The following is a 22281-nucleotide window of genomic DNA, read 5'->3' on the forward strand; positions in this document are numbered from 1 at the left end:
TGTATTGTTGCATTTAGGGTTCTGATCATGTTTCTATCTCCTTTTACTTTTAGACAGATTACAGTAAATGCAATGTCATGGTTTAGTTTTGGGAGGTTTCAGGCATTCAGGTGTGTCTGTGTGTTCCTTTTTCTAGGTCTTATGTCTTTAGAAAATTCAACAGAGGCAAAAAGCAGGACAAACGTCAGCAGCAGTCCTGCAACACTCACAACCAAACCCACTTCAACAAATACAGCAGTGCAAACATCTCCAACACAGGAAAGAACATCATATGGTCCCAGAAATGAAACAGCTGAAACCATATCTTCAACACCACTTGTGGCATCTGCTTCTACTGTGCATCCAAAACATTATTTATCTGGCTCACCTACCACAATCAAAACTGGTGACAGCAGTGTGATGGTAAGAAGCGTGAAGGATTTAGATTGTTGGTTTGGGTGCAATGAAAGGGGAAGACAGTCTGTTCCCAGTATTCAAATCTTTGTTTTAAATCAGTGATCAATACATTAATAAATAAATCCCAGTAACTAATCAACACATTATTTCAGCCCCTACTGGAAAGTGTCTGCAAACTGCAACTCCAAGTAGAACCTGTGGAATGGGGTTAGTAGCATAGGGCTGATGCTATCAAAATTAGGGGGCTGATTGGATGATGTATCCATTTGGTAAACCTCTGTCAGAATGCTAGGTTTGAAAGTTTTCAAACACTAAGCATAGATATGCACCCACTCCTCTTGATATAATGATAGTGTTGTTTCATCTTTTTTTTAGCCCAACATCACTTGCATTAATATAAAGAATGTGACTACCACTGGAGTGATATGCTTGGAGCTCAGTGAGACCTACTCTTGCGTAAGTAACAAGCAGACCATAAAGAATTCACTATAATGGGTAGGTTGAAAAAGAACCTGTCGTTGTAGAGGCCTGTCCCAACGTGGGAAAACAAAAAGTGTTATCATCCTCCCTTGTTTCATGCTTTGAAGGAATACTTGTGCATTTGTTTTTCACGGGCGATCCAAGTTTATTTTCTTACAATCACATCTTATATTACTACTACTAGTAGTATTATTACTACTACTACTACTATTATTTACATTTAGTAGTTGCTTTGTACAAAAAAAGTCTCAAAGCACCTTAACAAGTTTGAATATAAGCAGATAAAATCAATTAAAAGTCAAAAAATGAAAAAACAACGAACACTACAAAATTACTAAAACAAAATCTTCCTAAAATGTTACACACCAAGTTGGCATCCATTGCCATGGGTATTGGACTTAAGTTGTTCAAAGCACCCATCACATGATATGTTGTTCTACACATAACATTAAAAATTACAAGTGGTGTCATAGCTGCTAATAATTTCTATAGCCTTTTTTCATTGTGCAAAGTACTTTACATTTTTATTTCATTTATCATCATAACAACCCTGTGAGATGACATTTGCTTCCCAGGTGCACACTGTTCTTGCATCTACAGCACTCCCCACAATGGAGTAGCATGATAATATTTGCTTTAATTCATTGTCTGCTATAACCAAACCTTATGTTTCCTGACCCATTCAGTGTCACCTTCTTTCCTGTAATCCACCTGATTCAATCCATCTTTGTCTCCCAGCTCACCCAATTTAGCCTCTCTTCTTAAAGAAAAAGTTCTTACTTTTCATTTATTTTACTTTACTCTTAGTGCTGCTCTTGCACCATATGGATATCATAGAATCATAGAATAGTAGAGTTGGAAGGGGGCTACAAGGCCATTGAGTCTAACCCCCTGCAAAGCATTCCCGACAGATGGCTGTCCAGCTGCCTCTTGAATCCCTCCAGTGTCGGAGAGCCCATTACCTCTCTAGGTAATTGGTTCCATTGTCGTATGGCTCTAACAGTTAGGACGTTTTTCCTGAGGTCCATTCGAAATCTGGCTTCCTGCAACTTGAGCCCATTACTCTGTGTCCTGCACTCTGGGACGATCGAGAAGAGATCCCAGCCCTCTATGTAACAACCTTTCAAGTACTTGAAGCGTGCTGTCATATCTCCCCTCAGTCTTCTCTTCTCCAGGCTAAACATGCCCAGTTCTTTCAGTCTCTCCTCACAGGGCTTTGTTTCCAGTCCCCTGATCATCTTTGTTGCCCTCCTCTGAACCCGTTCCAGTTTGTGTGCATCCTTCTTGAACTGCAGAGACCAGAACTGAATGCAGTATTCAAGATGAGGCCTAACCAGTGCTGAATAGAGGGGAACTAATACTTCACATGATTTGACAGTGATATGACAGTGGGAGAAGAGTATTCCCCTGTTGATAAACCTCTGGACTAGGGATGTCATAGAATTTTGAGGGAAATCGGAGCAGAAATTGCCAATTTTCGCTTATTTGTCCCATATCCAGAACAGAATCCCATAACATGAACAGAATTCAGTGAATATAATCAGTATTATATTATTTAGAGTCCACAAATGATATGTAGTTGATGAATTTTTTCTCCATTTGCATTATGTTTCCTTTGAATTAAAATGAATGGTGTGTAATAATGTAATAATAACAGACAGCAAGTCAAATAATATAGATTTTGTTGGAAGTTGAACTGCAGCTGAATGGAAATAGTGCTACATATAACAATTGTGGGTTGGAATGGAAATCGATGCCTTCTTACACCACTACTTTGGACCACTCTAGAGGTGTTTACCAGTGTCCTCTTAGTGTAGAACATAGATGATACTTTCTGCCAAAGACAAAATAGCTAGGAAGGGACTGTTAAATGATGCAGGGTGGAGGCGGGGATGTACAGAGGTCTGGGTTACAACACAATCCTATGCGTGTTGACTTTGAAATAAGTGCCACTGCGCAAATTATATAAAGCAGTCTTGTTCATACTTACAAATAAGTCCCACTATGTCAAATAAGAGTTACTCCCTCATAAGTGTGCATAGGGTTGCGCCTTCAGTCACTTGTCCAAGGAGGAAAAAGAAGGTAAGGAATGAGTTGTGGTGAAAGACTAAAGGAGTGCAGAGTAGCAATTATAGAATAGCAGGCAGGGGAATTTTGTTTCTTTATTTCAAATGTATATACCCCATTCTCTACTCAGGTGAGCTACCAAATTTTATGTGTGTGTGTGCATGTGTAAGGGGTGTCATAAAAAAAGCATTTCAACATCTCAAATATATAGCCAAGCCATGCAGCCAATTCATATCCATGTTTACTCAAAACTGAGTCTCACTGAGTTTTCCCTATCCCAAATCTAAGCTTTAATCTAGTGATATTATAAAGCCAATAAATGAAATCACTACCAATCCTGGAACCTCCCAATTTTGCTGCTTCTCCTCCTTGCTGTCACTGCCTGACCACTCTCCTTCTGAGAGCATACTTGAGTGACACATGAAGAGATGAAACAGCATCCTCCACTTGCCTTTCACTCTCTGTATGATTATCCAGACTGGATCCAGAGTAAGAGGGCAAACAAATTATCAGGAATGATGGGCAAGGACAAGGTGTGACCACTCAAGGAGGGTGGCTTACTGAGGACAACCCATCCAAGGGCTTTCCAAAACCAGAATCTGGTGTTTTCAAGTTCAACATCTGAAGGACAACAACCCCACGCTAAGGGAACCCACTGCTGTGAAATCAGCTTTCTCATTGCTCCATAACAATGGAAAGTGGCATTGGGACTGGATTCTTAACCGTACTTTGTTCTTGGCTTCTATCCTGTAAATCTCTCTCTGTCTCTCTCTGTCTGTCTCTGTCTCTGTCTCTCTCTCTCTCTCTCTCTCTGCTGAAGCAACTCCTAAGGGAGTTTACAGATCAATACTGGAGCCGCCAAGTAGATGAAATATGAATGGAAAAACAAAACATGCAGATGTTTAAGTGTAACACATTTTTGTTTCATGATGTTTAAGTGTAATACATTTTGTTTCATGATCACAAATTCAGGTTAGCAATTCACTAACTCCATTTATCTGTTTGCTCTGTTGGTGATTTTTAGATGTAATTTTATTTGTTTATTTGTTTATTATTTGATTTATATCCCGCCCTTCCTCCCAGCAGGAGCCCAGGGCGGCTCATGTAAAACGTTGTACTTGATATCTGTGTTATCTTATCCCCCAGTGAGTCACCTTTACAGCTTTGCAGGACTGACATAACTTATATATCAAAATTAATGGGCACTGCCACTGTCATTCATGGAAGAGTTTTATTGTGCACATTAGTGTTCACAAGAGGACACAAGATCAGGTTGTTAAGCTTTGGTTCTTTGTACTGAAGTTGCACTTTAAATAAACCTCCCAGTTCTGTCACAAACCACTTATCTTTTTTATGCAGTTATGCATAACTTTTCCCCTTAACCTTTAAATCACCATCACTGTGGTACTGATACTGGTGATGGATTCTAAGTGCTTCTAATCACATAATTAATAGGGCTGAATGTGTTCAGGCTAATGGTTCACAACACAGAGTTCATATATAAATAGCTAATAGCCAGATGGATGGTTAATTGATAATTAATGATGAAGTATATGTCAATGAGTAGCTTTATAATTTGCAAAACAAGAAAGATACAGATGGGAATCATCAAATCATGATAATAAAATTTTACTTTTAACCATTAAACATTGAGTGTGTGCATTTGTGTGTATACACACACACACATTTTATAGTTGATATTTTCATGGATTACCAATATAACAGTACACTATGTTTCATTAAAATGTGCAGTCTGTGATGACCATGATCACTCTCTAGAACAGCCTTTCCCAACCAGTGTGTCTCCAGATGTTGTTGGACCACAATCCCCATCTTTCCTGACCATTGGCAATGCTGGCTGAGGCTGATGGGAGTTGTGGTCCAGCAACATCTGGAGGCACACTGGTTCGGAAAGGCTGCTCTAGGAGAAGATGTAATAATATATAACTATATAATTACTAGATTAACATCCACCTAAGTTTCTGGGTTTTTCCAGTTTGAAATGGAAAATTAATGTCAACTTTGTATTCATAATTCAGAGACTGGCATGTGGATCTATATACCATTCATACAACAGCAGCAGCCCACTGGCTTGTGGGGTGCCCTATACTTGCTGTATCAAGATGTTCTTAACAAAGTGCTCAACACAAAAGTGAATGCAAATGTCTGAAGCCACTGTAATCTGTGGAGGGGGACCTGTTAACTATGCCATGGCCTATAGATGCCTGCCTCAGAGTGGTGCAAAGAAGGATTTTCTCTCTGGTGGTGCCTACCTTTTTAAATTGCTTTTTAAAAATGTGTTTTTAAATTTGTATATTTGTTTTTAATGTTTTTAATTGTTGTAAACCACCCAGAGCGCTTCAGCTAGGGGGCGGTATACAAATGCAATAAACAAACAAACAAATACCTAATGAATGATCTCTCCCTAGATGCTTCTGCCAATACCTAGAAACATATCTCTTCACCCAAGCAATTCCTGATGTCAATCCCTGGTTACTATAATTGCAATTGATGTTTAGTTAATAGGGTTTGTATTTGTATGTTGTTGTTTCATTGTCCTGTAAACTGCCTAGACGTATCTTTGAAATGAAAGGCAGTATACAAATGATTTTTACAAAAAGATAATAAATATTATGTAAACTCAATGGCACTGGGGAAAGGCCCCAGATTTAATGCATGCATAACTTTATCGTCTTCCTTAAAATCTTATAGTAGCATGGATTATTACCTCCAAACCATATATGGTGCATAAGGCTGAAATCCTATGCATGCTTACTTAACTGAATTAGACTTACTTCCAAGTAAACCTGTGTAGGATCATGCTGCTCTTAATGATTTCAGTAGGCCTTACAGTGAAGAATGTGTATTTAGGAGTGGCATCATTTTTGTGGCATTTCTCACCTAGGGAATAAGCTGAAATGAAGTTACCATGCATTTTCCCTCTCAGTTAAACCAGTCAAAACATACAAACTTCTTTCTCAACTGACCTTTATGTCAGGAAAAGTACCTCTTTGCTTCTAACTTTGTCTTCACTAGGGTTAGGGGAGAAATTAAATTCAGTTCATTTAAGGCTGATGCTATGTCATTTGGATTTTCTGAAAGAATATACAAACCAAAACAATGCCATCCTTTGAAATTTGCACTTCTCTGAATTTTGCAGTGTGGTTTTCTAACTGTACAAAAATGCATATACTAGGGTAAAATGTGCAGGAAAATGCATATATTAGTGAAAATAACATACTAAAATGCATTTAATTAAGGATTTGTTTTTTTACAAAAATGTGTATATTAGGAAAAATTCACACTAAAATGGGGTTGCCATATTGCCTGCTTTTATCCAGATTATAGCTGCTTAGTCCATTAGGTGACCCAGATTCCCAGCTTTCATTTTTTTAAAAAGCTAGCAGGGCCGGTTCTAAAGGGCAGCCAGGTTGGGCACTGGCCCAATGGCCCCTGGAGCTACAGGGGGCCCCTCCGCTCCCCTTCTGTGATCTGCACCCCCCACATCCCCCCATGTCTCCCCACTTACCAGTCTGCTGTCTTTTACCACTGCCCTTAACGAAGATGGCGGCTGTGGTTTCCCTAAGGACTGAAGCCCCTGCTGCCATCTTAGTTGATGGCAGAGATGCGCATGCGTAGCACGCATGCATGCCATCAACAAAGATGGTGGTGGAGGAGTCATCCCCTTAGGGAAACCGCGGCCACCATCTTCATTAAGGGCAATGGTAAAAGACAGCAGACAGATAGGTGGGGGCATGGGGGGCACGTGCATGAGTGCGTGTGTGCGTGCACACATGCACACACACATGCCGGGGCCCAGGGCAAGCTGATGCCCAAGGGCCCTGGCATTCCTGGAGCCAGCCCTGAAAGCTAGTCTCTAGCCCTTGTGGATCCAGAGATACAAGGCAACATGTGGAGGCAGTTTTCTGCCCATTTTGTGAGAAATCAGCCTATTTCCACCTTCCACTGTTCTTAGTCAATGAGGACACCACAGCTGTCCTGACAAAATCAAGAGTTTTAGTGAGCCTGCTGCTGCATATGTAAAATCTAGTGGTTTAGAAAACTGCACATGTTCATTTGATCAACACATGCAGCTCCACCCCTTATCCATAGACTTTCTGGTTGAGTCAGCAAGGAGAAGCAGCCTTCATCTCACTTGTCTCTGTGTCTCAGGGTATGTGTTAAATAGTGAATGCAATGGGGGGGTCTGGCTCTCCATCATGGAGGATGGAATAAACGGGTATGAAGCCACTAAACACTCCCTCCCTTGAACAAATACAAAATATAAAAGCAAACCTCACTGTAAAAAAGGCTGTGGCATTTGCATTTTTGGCCCTGCCCCCATTCTGTTAAATGGTGCTTACTCCCAGGTAAAGTTGCATTGGAATGCAGCCTCACTCACCCTGTTGCCTAGCAGAACCCTTGTTCAGCAATTCAGAAAAGGCTAAAAAGTATTTGTTGATAGAGATCCTTCTCATCATTTTCATTCACTGGCGATCACTCGTGGCCGAGTAAGATTGTCTTCCAAGATAAGGTCTTTAACGGTGGGTCCGTAAGTGACTGTGGAGGCCAATTCTGGATCCACACAGCCTCCCACAGTGAGGACATAGGTTTCCAGATGGAAGATGGTCACGATGAGGATTTGCTTGACGTGCCTTCCGCTTAGCTTGTTTGTCCCTTTCGCCCTGTACTCGTGCTTCTTCAAAGTCCATAGCACCTTTGATAATGGTCGACCTCCAATTGGGACGCTCATGGGCCAAGGCTTCCCAGTTCTCAATGCTTATGTTACATTTTTTTAGATTAGCTTTGAGAACATCTTTAAACCTCTTTTGCTGTCCACCGATATTCCGTTTCCCATCCTTAAGCTGGGAGTAAAGTAGCTGCTTTGGAAGACGGTGATCAGGCATTCGAACAACATGGCCGGTCCAGCAAAGTTGATGTTGGAGGATCATTGTTTCAACACTGGTGGTCTTTGCTTCTTCCAGTATGCTAACATTAGTCCACCTATTCTCCCAAGTAATTTGCAGAATTTTCCGGAGGCAGCGTTGGTGGTATCTTTCAAGAAGTTGGGAGTGGCGTTTATACCATGTTTCACAGGTGTACAGTAAGGTCGGTAGTACAATGGCTTAAATAAGCATTTTGGTCTCCCTGCGAATATCCTGATCCTTGAACACTAAAAATGACTGGCAGGCATCTGCCCACCAAAATCACCCTACCTCATTTCCTCCCCAGGGATGGATGGGTGTGTGTGTTTGTGTGTGTATATATATATACGCATACGTACATATATACATACACACAGAAACACTATATATAGAGTATATATATATATATATATAATGCATTGGGGGTGTAATCGTTTCCCTCCTTAAGACCAATAAGAATGGCTTTTTCTCATTTAACACCAATAGGAATGGAACAGCTGCCCTGTCTAATGCTAGTACAGCTTGCCAGTTCTCTAGAATTCACTGCATTTTTATTTTATTTTTTAAAAAGAGGTGTCAGCACTCAAATCTCCACCAGGTTCCAGCCTTTATCATAGAAGGCTGTATTTCCCCTCTCCCTGATCTAGTAAGTGAGTGTCCTAAATACACATTTCACATGCTCAGACACTACTCTCTTTAGATAAGATGATTGACTGAACTGATAATATTGAAATCTTTATTTCTATCTGTGTTACAAGGTGTAGTGGTGTGTTCATTTCACATTTCCTACTTGCTGGTACAGACAACCTCTCAGTCACAATATTGCTTTTAATTGATGCTATGCTGGATTTTTATACTGCTGCATTGACTTTTCTTATGTTTATTCCTGTTTTGTGTTTTATTATGTTTTTATATTGATTGTGTATTTTTACTGTTTTTATTATGTTTGTAAGCTGCCCTGAAGTTTGTTTTTAACAGTAGAAGGGCAGGATATAAATCCTTTTAATTAAATAAATATTTCACAGTGTTGGCAACTAGAGTCTAGGCATTTAAGGCTGAAAATTTAATTTTTTTTTAAAAAAAGATTCCTCATATCCTCCCCCAGTTTTTGGTGGTAATTACTAGGCACAAAAACAATTCCTGGACTTTTAGAACTGGAATATGGCAACCCTACACTAAAATGCTGATGAATTCATGAAGACTTAAAAAATGTTTTGCAAACTGATGTGAAGATTGGAAAAATTAGAAACTGAGAGAAACCAAAACTGACAGACTTGCCCATCCTTAGTCTCAGCTGCTATTTCTGAGAAAACTGATAACTGCATCAGAGTTGTGTACAGATAGAATGGACTGAGACATTTCTCTGTTTTCCTGTTGGCCTTTCCCAGTAAAATGTTTTATATCTCTGTTCTGTACAAAGGAAACTGACATTCTCTCAAGAGTTCTTTCCACAGCAAAGGAAAAACATTACACAGGAGTGTTTTTCCTCCAATTTACCAAAGTAATGTCAATGAGAACAGTTTGAGTAGATTTTATTTTAGATCTTCCATTTTCCCAGGCGCAAAGTATTCTGTAATAGATAACATTCTGTGTCATGTAGGGTGTTTGTTTTTTTAATTATATTATTGGGACAAGAGGCGTTTTTTTTTCCCCCAGAAGCCGTTTATCATTATAGTGAAGTTGGCTGAATATATATTTTAAATTGCCAGATATTTTGAAATCCTGGATTTGGACTGGGTACCTTCCTACCAAAACATTTCATTGCAGTTAGAAAACTAGCACAGTGGGATAGGGGTGGGATAGACCTTTCTCCCTAGTGTGCTAGAGTGTTTGTTTTGTTTATTACTTGTTGTTCCTTTGTAACACGGGTAAGCATTCAAAAATGGCACTCGTGCACACCAATCCCCAGTAACTTGAAGTAGAACAGGCTACTCTACCACTTTATTCTACTGTGTGTAGACCAGGCCTGAACTAGTGGTCATCAGTGTATCTTGTGATATTGAGCTGCACAAGTTAATTACTTCATTTGTAATTTAACTGAAATTAATTTAACCCAAAATAAGGTAGGTCACAGCCACTTTTTAAATATGGAAAGAGAGTTTAAAGCGGAAATCTGGGGGTATTCAGAGAGAACATAAGAAAATTGGAGGGGTAGGGAGAGATGATAGACATATGTAGTAAAAAAAACAGAGAGAGAGGGAAGTGGGGTCCAAGGAAATAGACTGGGGTTAAATGTGGGTCCTGGGTCTGAAAAGGTGAAAACTGCTAAATGATATGCTATGTATACCTTTTGCGAGTCAGCTCCATTTTACAACCCTGAGTTCTAGTCTTATGAGAGAGTGTCAGCAAGAGTCTGATCCCAGAGAAATATTAGGACTGCAATGTGTTTGTGTGTGTGGTGCACTGCAATGCTGTACCGGGCCCAAGCCAGTATGGGGCCTAGGCTTTGAGCTTTCACTTTTTAAAAAATAGTATCAAGCCCTTGTACAACAAGAGTTATGAAGCAAAATGTGCAGGCACCATTCTACCCAATTGTTTTGTGAAAAATGAACCTGTTCCCTGTTGTGTGTGCATGTGTGTGTGAGTGGCGCACAGCGTGTGTTTAGTGCCGAAGAGAAAATAAAGAAGAAAGTCCAGTCCTTTTGTTTAAGATGAGACTTTTACTGGCAAAGCTCAATAAGTTTAACAGACAGTTTCTAACGCCTTCCTTCACTAACATATACAACCCCCACACGTGCTGCTTCAGCTTCAAGGTTTTATGGCTTCAGTGCCAGCCGCTGCGACCTCGGTATGCTCAGCCGTTTTAACCCCTTTTTAGTCTTTCTGGAAACCAGACTCATTCTATCCTCATCAGCCCCCACCTTTCCAGCAAAGACGTTTTATTTCCTTTACAGACATGTTTACAGACATTTGTCAACTTTATTTTTACAGGTAGTTGCTTGTTTATTTTACACAGTTTTCACGTTATGGTTTGATACATTCCAGGTATAACGTTTCATCTTTAATCAATTTTCCTGCACGCTGTGTATGTTCATTCGCCTCTTGTGCTTTTATGTGGCTAATCTGAAAACGCTCAGGAGGTTTCCCTATGTTTGTTCTCTCTGACCTTCTGGGCATTACCTGAGATTCACTTTCTTCGTGTTTCACAAGTACTGGTTTTGTTTCCTCCTGTTTTATGTCTTGGTCTGCTGTTTCGTTCCTTTTATTTGTGTTTTCTAAATCCACCAGAACTGTTGTCCCCCATTCTGGTTCCTGAGCTTGTACACTCCTGCTAAAAACAACCTGCTTCTGGTGTGGCAACCATACTCGATAGTAGGCGTTCTGAAAACCCAGCATATACCCCATTTGTGCCCTGGGTGCTAGTTTGCCATGCCTTCTCCCCTTTGGTATATGTACCCAGCATTTAGCTCCGAATTGTATTATATGCTGCAGCCTAGGCTTCTGTTTGTGCAGCTTCTCGTATGGAGACATGTTCAACGCTCTGTGGAGGAGCCTGTTTTGTATATACGTTGCATAAAGAATGCACTCTCCCCAAAACATGCGTGATAAATTAGAGTCCTGCATCATTGCCCTGGTCGCATCTTTTTTTCTTTCCGCCAAACCATTTTGAAATGGTGAAAATGGTGCTGTTTTAGCATGTTCTATTCCCTTTTCTAGTAAATATTGCTCCAGAGTGTGACTTGTGAACTCCCCACCCTGGTCTGAGCGTATTTGCTTCACATGAGTGTCATGTTGCACCTCAACCTTTTTCAAGAATTCCTTCCGCTTCATTTTTGGTTTTCAACAGGTGTACAGTGCAATACCTGGTATAGTCATCAATTATGACGAAAACATATCTAGCACCTCCATGCGACCTCTGGAATGGCCCTGCTAGATCTATGTGTATAGTTTGATATGGTCGGCTAGTGTTGCTTATGGCTTCTTTGTTTATTGGAGCTACTGTTGCTTAGGTTTGTTTACAAACCTCACATTCCCCATGCCTCTGGCAGTCTTTATATGTCACATCTTCACTATGTTTGGGTGTTTTTTCAATTGTAGCGAAATTGGCATGCCCCAGCTTTCTATGCCAGATGTGCACACAATCCTTATGTGGTTTTTCATTTGTTATTTTTGATGCCCTTCCCATGGGACCTAGTCTTACATAAAACAATGAATTCTTAAGGCTTCCAGTTACACATATATTATCTCCTTGCTGTATCTCACATTTCCCTTTTTCGAATGTTACCACATATCCCATACTGTTTACTTTTGCTACAGAAAGTATATTACTATCCAGATCAGGAACACATAACACGTCTGTCATGATTGTATTCAGTACATTTAAATACACTGTACCCCTTCCCACAACTTCCCTTAACGTGCCATCAGCCAGCAAAACAGATTCCTTTGTGGGACGCATAGTTTTATATAAGTTTGTGTTCTTTATCATGCTATGGGTGGCTCCCGAATCAACAACCCAATCATCATTTTCATCATGCTTCTTCTTGACACTTGCCATTTGTATCACTTGTACATATGACTGTCTATGTCCATACCTTTTGTTCTTGCAGTCTCTTTGTAAATGTTGTCTTGATCCACATTTATAACACGCCTTAAGTCCAAAAGTCTTTGTTTCTTTGTCACTTCTTTCAGTTCTTCTGTCATGTTTTTCGTTTGTCTCTGCACATCTCTCCCAATCCTGGATCAGTTTCCCTTCAACGTATTGTGGTGTCAATCCATCATCAGGCATCGCTTCAAGAGAGCTAATTGCGGATCCCAGGTGGAGTCCAGTGATGACAGCATTATATAAACTTGTTGTAATGGAGAATGTATGACCTCTCTCTCCTGTAACTCTGCAAACAACCTTTTCATTTCAAGCAAATGAGTAGACATCGATACACCATCTGTCAGTCTCATTTGGTGCAGTTTGCGCGCCAAATAAATCTTGCTACTTGCCGTCTTCCTGATATGCACGTCTCTCAAAGTATCCCACATCTCTTTCGCTGTTTGTTTATATTGGATGTGCAGTAGCTGTGAGTCATCCATGGCCAGAATCAAAAATGATCTCGCTTTTTCCTCCATACGTATCCAAGGAGCCGGCGGTGGGGCAGCCGGTGGAGCATTCTCTATGACCTGCCATACATCTTCTTTTGTCAAGAAAGCTTCCATTCGCAATCTCCAGCAAGAATAGTTCTGTTCATTGAGGCGTTCCAAAGGCATTCCAGCAGATAAGGTTACAGCCATCGCTCTTGTTTTGCCAGTTAGTCCTGTCAGCTCTCTGTCCGTCGGCTTTCCACAGCTTCCTGATCCCGATGATTTAAAACTCTTTCTTCACTTGCGTTTATGTTTGCACTTTGCACGCGCTCTTTGCCACTCTTCCTGGGCCCATAACCCTTGTTGTGTGTGCGTGTGTGTGTGAGTGGCGCACAGCGTGTGTTTAGTGCCGAAGAGAAAATAAAGAAGAAAGTCCAGTCCTTTTGTTTAAGATGAGACTTTTACTGGCAAAGCTCAATAAGTTTAACAGACAGTTTCTAACGCCTTCCTTCACTAACATATACAACCCCCACACAAGTGCTGCTTCAGCTCCAAGGTTTTATGGCTTCAGTGCCAGCCGCTGCGACCTTGGTATGCTCAGCTGTTTTAACCCCTTTTTAGTCTTTCTGGAAACCAGACTCATTCTATCCTCATCATTCTCACCTTTCAGGTTTTTTAGCCAATGAGTTTAGCCAAATGATTGATGAGTGCTATAGAGAAATCTGGAGTGTGCATCAGGGAAGATAAACAAATGGCTTAAAAATGAAGCAGGACTTTCTAGTTCATTTTGAAGCTCTTTTGGTTTGTTCCTTGGTGGGTGGGTGAGACTTCGTTTTTCTCAAGATTCATATAGATGAATGACTGCGTGGATCATTTTGAAGAAACTTCCTGGGTCATTTTGAAACTGTTTTTCTTTTTTCCTGATGGTGAAGTGATTAGTACCAACACAACAAAAAGAAAGAAATCTAAGATTTTAGTGTAGCTGTAAGTGGGCCATAGTATATCCACCAAGAAGCAAAAAGGAGTAGCAAAGATGCATTTTCTAACTCATGTTTAATTTCATACAAAAAATGATTTTCCCCCCTGAAGATGTAAACATGCAAATACAAATAAAGTTCACTATGGTTGAGAGAGTGTAGGTTGTTATACAGCCATGAGAGCAAGCATGGTTGTTTTGCATTCCATGATGTTAAATTGAAAATACCCCCATGTCATTCTATGTTGCGCTGCAGCCAACTCAGAAGGGACAGGAAGGGGGGAGGCATGAGTTTCAGGCCCCTCCGCAGCCAGAAGAAGCAGAGTTGGGGATTGTTGTGTCTGAGCAGGATCGTGCAGGAGGGGGGCAGCCTGCTCTCCAGCCAGTTCCCACGAGTAACACCCTTTCCGAGGAGCCGAATGCACTGCCCCCAGTTGATGCAGAGGACTTGTGGGGGGAAGCTTCAGAGTCAATGCCAGCTCCTCCTTTACCAACCAGTTCCCAGGAGGATTCCAGTGTGGCACTGCCCCCTGACCTTGAGCCCGTTGCTTGGGAGCAGGTGTCTTCAGATGAGCTGTTGGATGTGCATCCCCTGTCTCCTCGTTCCCGTCGCCACAAGAAACGGACAGGGCAAAGACAGGAATTACGAAGGAGTCAGAGATTACGTTTGAAAACATTTCCTATATAAGCCTGCCGCTCCTAGTGGGGGGTCGTTGAATCAACTTCCTTCACACGCTGCAGAGCATGTCTAGAGTATAGTTAGGAACTCTAGTGAGTTAGCGTAGGGTTTCCTATGAAGCGCAATGCCTTTGATGTATCCGTTACTCTAATAAAATGAGATTTACTTGCACACACACTCCAGCCTCATTCTTTCGGCTCTGGACGGGACAGATTGACTCAACCACCATCCCTACTCGAACCTGTTCCCATGGCGGATGACATGGACCAGAACGGAGCAAGAGGGGGAGTACCTATCACCATGGAAGCTTTGTATGCCGAGATCCAGAACCTCCAAGTGACTATGCAAGCCCTACAAGCCGAGAACCAAAACCTCACAGCCGCAACGCAAGCCTTGCAAGTGGATAACCAGAATCTCCATGCCTTGGTCGCCCAAGTCCAGGCTGTGCCTCCCGGGGCGGCAGCCCCTGTGAAGTCTCCAGTGGGGCTCCCCGTGCGATACGGGGGCCAGAGTGAACAGTTTGCCACATTTCTAGCCCAATGTGAGTTGTACATTCAAGAGTGCAGAGCTGAGTTCCCAACTGATGACGCGAAGGTGGCGTTCATCATCAGTTTATTGGAAGGGGAAGCGGCAAAATGGGCCACCCCATATTTGATTCACAACGACCAGATATTGCGCCAGTTTGACGCCTTCAAGAATGCAATGGGGGACATGTTCCGAGACCCCCAGAGGAAGGAGACGGTTGCCCGCCAGTTAGGGACCCTGAGACAGGGAAGGGGGTCTGTAGGGCAATACACGAATGCTTTTCGTGTTTTGTCTCAGGACACGGAGTACTATGACCCAGCCTTGATGTACTTCTACAGAAATGGACTGAGTCCAGAAGTGTTGGATGAACTGGCGCGCTCCACACACCCCGACTCACTGAGGGGTTTGATTCAACTGAGTTTGCAGATAGACAGCCGCTTAGAAGGAAGAAAGTTGGAGCGAAGAATAGAGCCTTCACGGAGTCAGGTTGCTGCTCCGCTGCCCCGTGCGCGCCCCGTGCCCCATCCTGGCATCCCTACTGTCTCGGGAGAGGAGCCCATGCAGATTGGGGGGGGCTAGACCACGATTGACAGAGGAGGAGAGGGAAAGATGCCGGAGGGAAGGACTGTGTCTCTATTGCGGAAAGTCTGGACACCTCGCCAGAAATTGTGCAGCCAAAACCGGAAGATCCCAGCTGCCGGAAAACTTCACATCCCAGCTGTCATAGAGGCTAGAGAGTTGGGGGGTGCTACATGCACTGAACCTCCGTTATGACCCCTTCCCTCCCAAGGGGCCCTTCTGTTGCCCATTCGCATCACCCTATCCTCAGGCAAGAGCTTCTCAGCCAAGGCTATGATCGACAGCGGAGCATCCTCTTGTTTCATAGACCGAGAGTTGGCGCTACACCACGCTATTCCCACAAGAGAACTGAGTCAGCCGTTGGCAGTGGAAACTATAGATGGCCGGCCTCTGAAGTCTGGGGGGGTGACTCAGGTGACTGAGTCCGTGGAAGTGGAGGTCCCTGGGCATCGGGAAGACCTGTCGTTCTATGTGGCGTCCTTGCCGCGTTTCCCGGTGGTGTTGGGTATGCCTTGGCTGGTTAGGCACAACCCCACAATCTTTTGGGATGAAGCTGTGGTGGTTTTTACCTCCAAGTACTGCCATCAACATTGCCAGCCTGAAGAGGAGCCACAGGTGTTGGCAGGGGCATCTCCCCCAAGGGAGATAACTTTGCCCACCAAGTATGGGAGTTTTCGGGAGGTCTTCGATAAAAAGGAAGCGGAGCAACTCCCTCCTCACCAGCCCTATGATTGTGCCATTGATTTGGTGCCTGGGGGACGCATCCCCGCCGGGCGGATCTACTCTCTATCTGAACCAGAGTTGGCAGCATTAAGGGAGTTTCTGGACGCCAATTTGAAGAAAGGCTTAATTCGCCCTTCACAGTCCCCAACTGGTGCACCCCTGCTGTTTGTGAAGAAAAAAAGGGGGGAGCTCCGTCCCTGTAATGATTATCGAGCCCTAAACCAGCTCACTATCCCCAATAGTTACCCGCTGCCGCTCATTAGGGAAATGTTGGAGAGGTTGCGTTCCGCCAAAATTTTCACGAAACTGGATTTGAGAGGAGCTTACAACTTGGTGAGGATTAAGGCAGGTCATGAATGGAAGATTGCGTTTAAGACCCGTTACGGTCAGTTTGGGTATTTGGTGATGCCATACGGGTTGTCGGGAGTACCTGGAGTCTTCCAAAATTTTATGAATGACATCTTTTGGGACTTTTTGGACCGCTTTATGATAGTGTATTTGGATGATATTCTGATTTATTCAAATACTTCCGAGGAACATGACTCGCATGTGCGTGCAGTGCTGCAGAAGTTATGGGAACACCGTCTTTACGCGAAGCTGGAAAAGTGTGGGTTTGACCTAACCACATTGGACTTTCTGGGGTATCGGATCTCTCCAGCAGGAGTAGAAATGGACCCAGAAAAAGTTCGTTGTGTACTCACGTGGCAACCCCCCAAGACCAAGAAGGATTTGCAACGCTTCTTGGACTTTGCGAGTTACTACCATCGTTTCATAGCCAACTACTCCCATCAGACCGCACCGCTCATGGATTGCCTGAAGGGCTCAGGACCTTTCCAATGGACAGAAGCTGCACAAGAGGCTTTCGAGAGCCTGAAGCGAAGGTTTGCTACCGAACCCATACTACAGCATGCCGACCTGGCGCTCCCTTTTGTGGTAGAGACGGATGCGTCAGACGTCGCAATCGGAGGGGTTATTTTGCAACCGGCCCAGAAAGGGGGAGAACTGATGCCTTGTGCCTACTTTTCCAGAAAGTTAACCGACTCTGAACAAAACTACACTGTGTGGAAAAAGGCGCTATTAGCCATTAGAGATGCCTTTGAAGCCTGGAGACACCATCTGGAAGGGGCGCAGCATGAAATTGAGGTTCGCACGGACCATCGTAATCTAGAGAGTCTTCATACTACCCGTAAACTCAATCAGAGGCAAGTGCGCTGGGCTCAGTTCTTCGCACGGTTCCATTTCAAAATTCATTATATCTCCCAAGCACAGAATAAGCAGGCTGATGCCCTCTCAAGGAAGCCAGAATTTCTGAGGGGTCCCACCCCAAGACCGTTACAGTACATAATCCCTCCCGAGTGGGGAGTAGTAGGGGCCTGCCAAGATTCTTGGGAAGCTGAAGTGCGTGAAGTGCAACAACAGGACCCTTTCGTGCAGGAGCAGTGGGTCAAAGAGGGCGTGTCACCCCAGGCAGAACAGAAAGACCTTATATGGAAGGATGGCATACTGCACCATCAGGAAGCTGTTTATGTGCCCCCCGGAGAACTGCGAGTGAGGGTACTACATCAGTGCCATGATGCCCCTACGGCAGGCCACTTTGGGGTTTTTAAGACCATTCAAGCTGTCACTCGGGAGTTCTGGTGGCCCAAGGTGAAGTAGGACGTAGAGCATTATGTTCGCTCTTGCCCCACTTGCATGAGGGCTAAACATGCCACTGGGAAGCCACCGGGGCTACTGGAACACCTTCCTACTCCAGGAGGACCTTGGCGAATGATTACTATGGATTTTATAACAGACCTTCCACCTTCGCAGGGGAAAACCACAGTTTTGGTGGTCGTTGATGCCTTCTCGAAAATGGCTCACTTCATTCCATGCGCAGGGCTCCCAAGCACTCAAGACACTGCCAAGTTGTACGTGCAAAATGTGTATCGGCTGCACGGTCTGCCAGACAGCCTGGTTTCCGATTGGGGCACACAATTCACCTCACGTTTTTGGCAGGCGTTGTGGAAGTTGCTGCAAAGTGAGCTGAGACTGTCGTCTGCCCATCATCCCCAAACGGATGGGCAGTCCGAGAGGGTCAGCGCAGTGTTGCAACAATATTTACGTTGTTTTGTGGGGTATCAGCAGGACAACTGGATGTCCTACCTGCATTTAGCAGAATTTGCCTATAATAATGCTGTGCATTCGCACACGCAACAGACTCCTTTCTTCGCCAATTTTGGCTACCACCCCCGAGCCTTCCCTGCCCCAAAAGACAGTCTCTCAGTCCCAGCCGCTGAGGATTACTTGCAGGAACTTCACGCTATGCAACAGCTACTCCAAGAGCAACTAGAACAGGCCAAAGCGGATTACAAACGCACAGCTGCCCAGCATCGGAGAGAGGGGGACCTCATATGAGTGGGGGACCAGGTCTGGATCTCTACACGTTTCCTAGCTATGCCTGGCCGGTGTCGTAAACTGCAGGATCGGCGTGTAGGGCCCTTTGAGGTGGAGGCTCAGATTAACCCCGTGGTTTACAGACTAAAATTGCCGCCCACCTTCAAGATGCACCCAGTCTTCCACAGGGCATTGTTGACCAAGTACGCTGCCCCCGACCCTCACCGTCCGCGAGTGGAGCCCGCACCGCCGTTGTTGGTAGAGGGGGAGGAGGAATACGAAGTAGAACAGATTTTGGACTCGCGAAAACGCCGAGGGCGTCTTCAGTAGCTGATTCATTGGAAGGGGTACGATCCAACTGAACTTTCCTGGGAAACAGAGGAGAATGTGCATGCTCCGACTTTGGTGAGAGAATTCCATGAGGCTTATCCAGAGAAACCTAGACCTCAGGGGTGGGAAGGGTTAAAGCATGGAGGGGGAGATGATGTTGCGCTGCAGCCAACTCAGAAGGGACAGGAAGGGGGGAGGCATGAGTTTCAGGCCCCTCCGCAGCCAGAAGAAGCAGAGTTGGGGATTGTTGTGTCTGAGCAGGATCGTGCGGGAGGGGGGCAGCCTGCTCTCCAGCCAGTTCCCACGAGTAACACCCTTTCCAAGGAGCCGAGCGCACCGCCCCCAGTTGATGCAGAGGACTTGTGGGGGGAAGCTTCAGAGTCAGTGCCAGCTCCTCCTTTACCAACCAGTTCCCAGGAGGATTCCAGTGTGGCACTGCCCCCTGACCTCGAGCCCGTTGCTTGGGAGCAGGTGTCTTCAGATGAGCTGTTGGATGCGCATCCCCTGTCTCCTCGTTCCCGTCGCCGCGAGAAACGGACAGGGCAAAGACAGGAATTACGAAGGAGTCAGAGATTACGTTCAAAAACATTTCCTATATAAGCCTCCCGCTCCCAGTGGGGGGTCGTTGAGTCAACTTCCTTCACATGCTGCAGAGCATGTCTAGAGTATAGTTAGGGACTCTAATGAGTTAGCGTAGGGTTTCCTATGAAGCGCAATGCCTTTGATGTATCCATTACTCTAATAAAACGAGATTTACTTGCACACACACTCCAGCCTCATTCTTTCGACTCTGGACGGGACATTCTGATGGGTGTCTCCTAGCAACAGAACCCTTCACTTAATTACACTTCTCAGGATTCTTTGGGAGAAGCCATGATTGTCTAAAGTGAAATAAAGGTATGGTGTGGATGTGGCCAGCGCCAGCTTTGGTTTAAATTTGGGTGGGAGACTACAATTGCCTGTTGTAGAATTAAAAGGCAGGGAAACCACTGAAAAACAATACTGTTCATAATGTTTTCCTTTTGGAAAGGAAAGGGGCTTCCCTTCTGCCCAGTGCCCATCCACCCAATCTCCTCCCCTCCCCCTGCCTCCCTGCCCTTCCCCCAGGTCAGTTTCACCTATCCCAAGGATGATTGCACAGGAGTAAATCACATTGAACTCAAAAAACATGCAAATGTTCAAACCTGCCCTCCTCTCCTCCTCCCTCCTATCCCCTCCCTCTTGCCCCTTTCCTCCCCGTCCAATCCCTCCCTCCCCCTCACCTCTCAATCCCCTCCCCCTACTCCTCCCCCATGGCCAGTTTTACCTATCTTGACTGCACAGGAGTAAATCCCACTGAACAAAGTGATCAAATGATCAAACCTGCCCTCCCCTCTCAACACCTCCCTTTTGCCCCTTCCCTCCCCCTTCCTTCACCCCTACCCCTCCCCTCCTCTCCCAATCCCCTCCTTCCCCCTCCTCCTCCTTCCGCTCCTGTTAATGCACCCAAAATAGAAATAGAACATAACCTCCAGTTTGAAACACAAAAGGCTGTCTTCACCATCATATGAAATTGTCCAATAACAAGGCTTTGAAATTAATAAAAATAAATTTGACACAGATTTCTAGGATGAATAATGAGAGAAATATAATTTTCTAGGGTAGATTCTCTGTAGAAACAGTAGTAACAAAGGAAAGAAGCAAAGTAAGAAGAACACCAACAAATATACAAAAATATAATTCTCCATCTTTGGAGATGGCAGGTGTTGCCACCACTCACTATATGGTCAGAGGCAGATGTTACCAAATTCTTTCAAGCTACACAGGAAATGTAACCAACCCAAGAAAGACCAACCCAAATTGTGTTTGCATTTTGACAAATTTGTAGGGCAGTACAATATCTCAGAGAGGTCAGGTCTTTTGCTCCCCTGGTACATTCACTATAGTTCTCAATTTCCCTGCTTTTTAGAATTTGATAGAAATATCTGTTGGCTATAGGTACATTCTTAAACCGCAAGGTTTTTTGCCTATTAGTGAATATGAGTCCTGAGTAGCCCAGTGTTATATTGAGGGGCTGAGAGAAGTAGGAGTATGCAACAATCTTGTACTGTCATCCTGTGTTATCTACCTTTTTGACTTTTTCTTTAAAAGGGAAATGCAATTGCAATGGGGGTGTAACAGTAAAATGGGGATTGTAGCAGCAGCATGGAAAGAAGAAGTGATTAATTGCTTTCCCACCCATTTCCCACCCTTTGGGGAAAAGGAGGGAGATACATGGGAGTGGGTTGCTACTTCTGGTATAAATACTTAAATTCATGTCAAAGGCTCAAATCCTTTTTGCTAAAAAAAAAGTGTGACTATTTTGAGTTGCGCTGATAGTTATTATAAGCTATATATAAGTAACAACAACAAATACTCTTAGAATACACTGGTTTCTTTTTTTAACAATTTAGTATTGGTCCAAATTGCTATAAATCTTAAATCTCTTTTGACCACCAGTCTATCTTGCTGTAAATCTTAAATTTCTTTTGATAACCCACTACCATCTCACCTATTCATGCACTGAATGTAGTATTACCAGCCTAAGACAAATGGATGAAAGACTTACAGTAACATAACTGATTTACAACTCGTGAGATTAGAATTCTTTGCATAGTTTGGGGTTAGTGCTAGGGGAGAGCAGGAGTCTTGTGCCATTAATTAAACAAATTAAGCCTTTTCTAGTATGGAGATATAATTATGGAAAACAACATTTCATATGTTGATATAGTCTATCAGAGATGTGGTCCCTGATTCATGGGGGGGGGTTTCCACCCCATCTGCAAAAATAATATAAATTTGCATAGAACACAAAGCATATACACATTTTATACAAATACAGTAGGGCCCCGCTTTACGGTGTTCTGCTTTACGGTGCTTCGTTCATGCTGCGGTTTTCAATTAGGGAAAGGCCCCGCTCTTACAGCGCTTGTTCCGCTAATACGGCAGTTTTTTTCCGTTGCGCACCATTTTGATGTCATTTTGACGTCATTTTCGCGTGATGTGGCCCATTATAGTCTATGGAGCCCCGCTTTACGGTGATTTCCGCTTTACGGCAGGGGCCTGGTCCCTAACCCGCCGTATTAGCGGGGCCCTACTGTATGTGACCTATTTGTAGGTGAGATGGAAAGCCCAATCTGCGTACAGTATACTGGGCAAAGAAAATCTTGTGGCACCCAGTGGTGGCTGGTGGGGTG

At 43.8% G+C, this 22281-nt stretch overlaps 1 protein-coding gene across 1 annotated transcript in view; it reads left to right on the top strand.

Annotated features, from left to right (window-relative positions):
• Nucleotides 1-22281, top strand: part of CD34 (CD34 molecule) — a 74592-nt gene that overhangs the window by 28790 nt on the left and 23521 nt on the right. The window contains exons 3-4 of the mRNA XM_061632063.1: nt 137-402; nt 772-852. Coding sequence (XP_061488047.1) covers nt 137-402; nt 772-852 — 347 coding nt within the window. The remainder of the gene's footprint in view (nt 1-136; nt 403-771; nt 853-22281) is intronic.

Source organism: Rhineura floridana, chromosome 6 (genome assembly GCF_030035675.1).
Source record: "Rhineura floridana isolate rRhiFlo1 chromosome 6, rRhiFlo1.hap2, whole genome shotgun sequence".
Classification (NCBI taxonomy): Eukaryota; Metazoa; Chordata; class Lepidosauria; order Squamata; family Rhineuridae; genus Rhineura; species Rhineura floridana.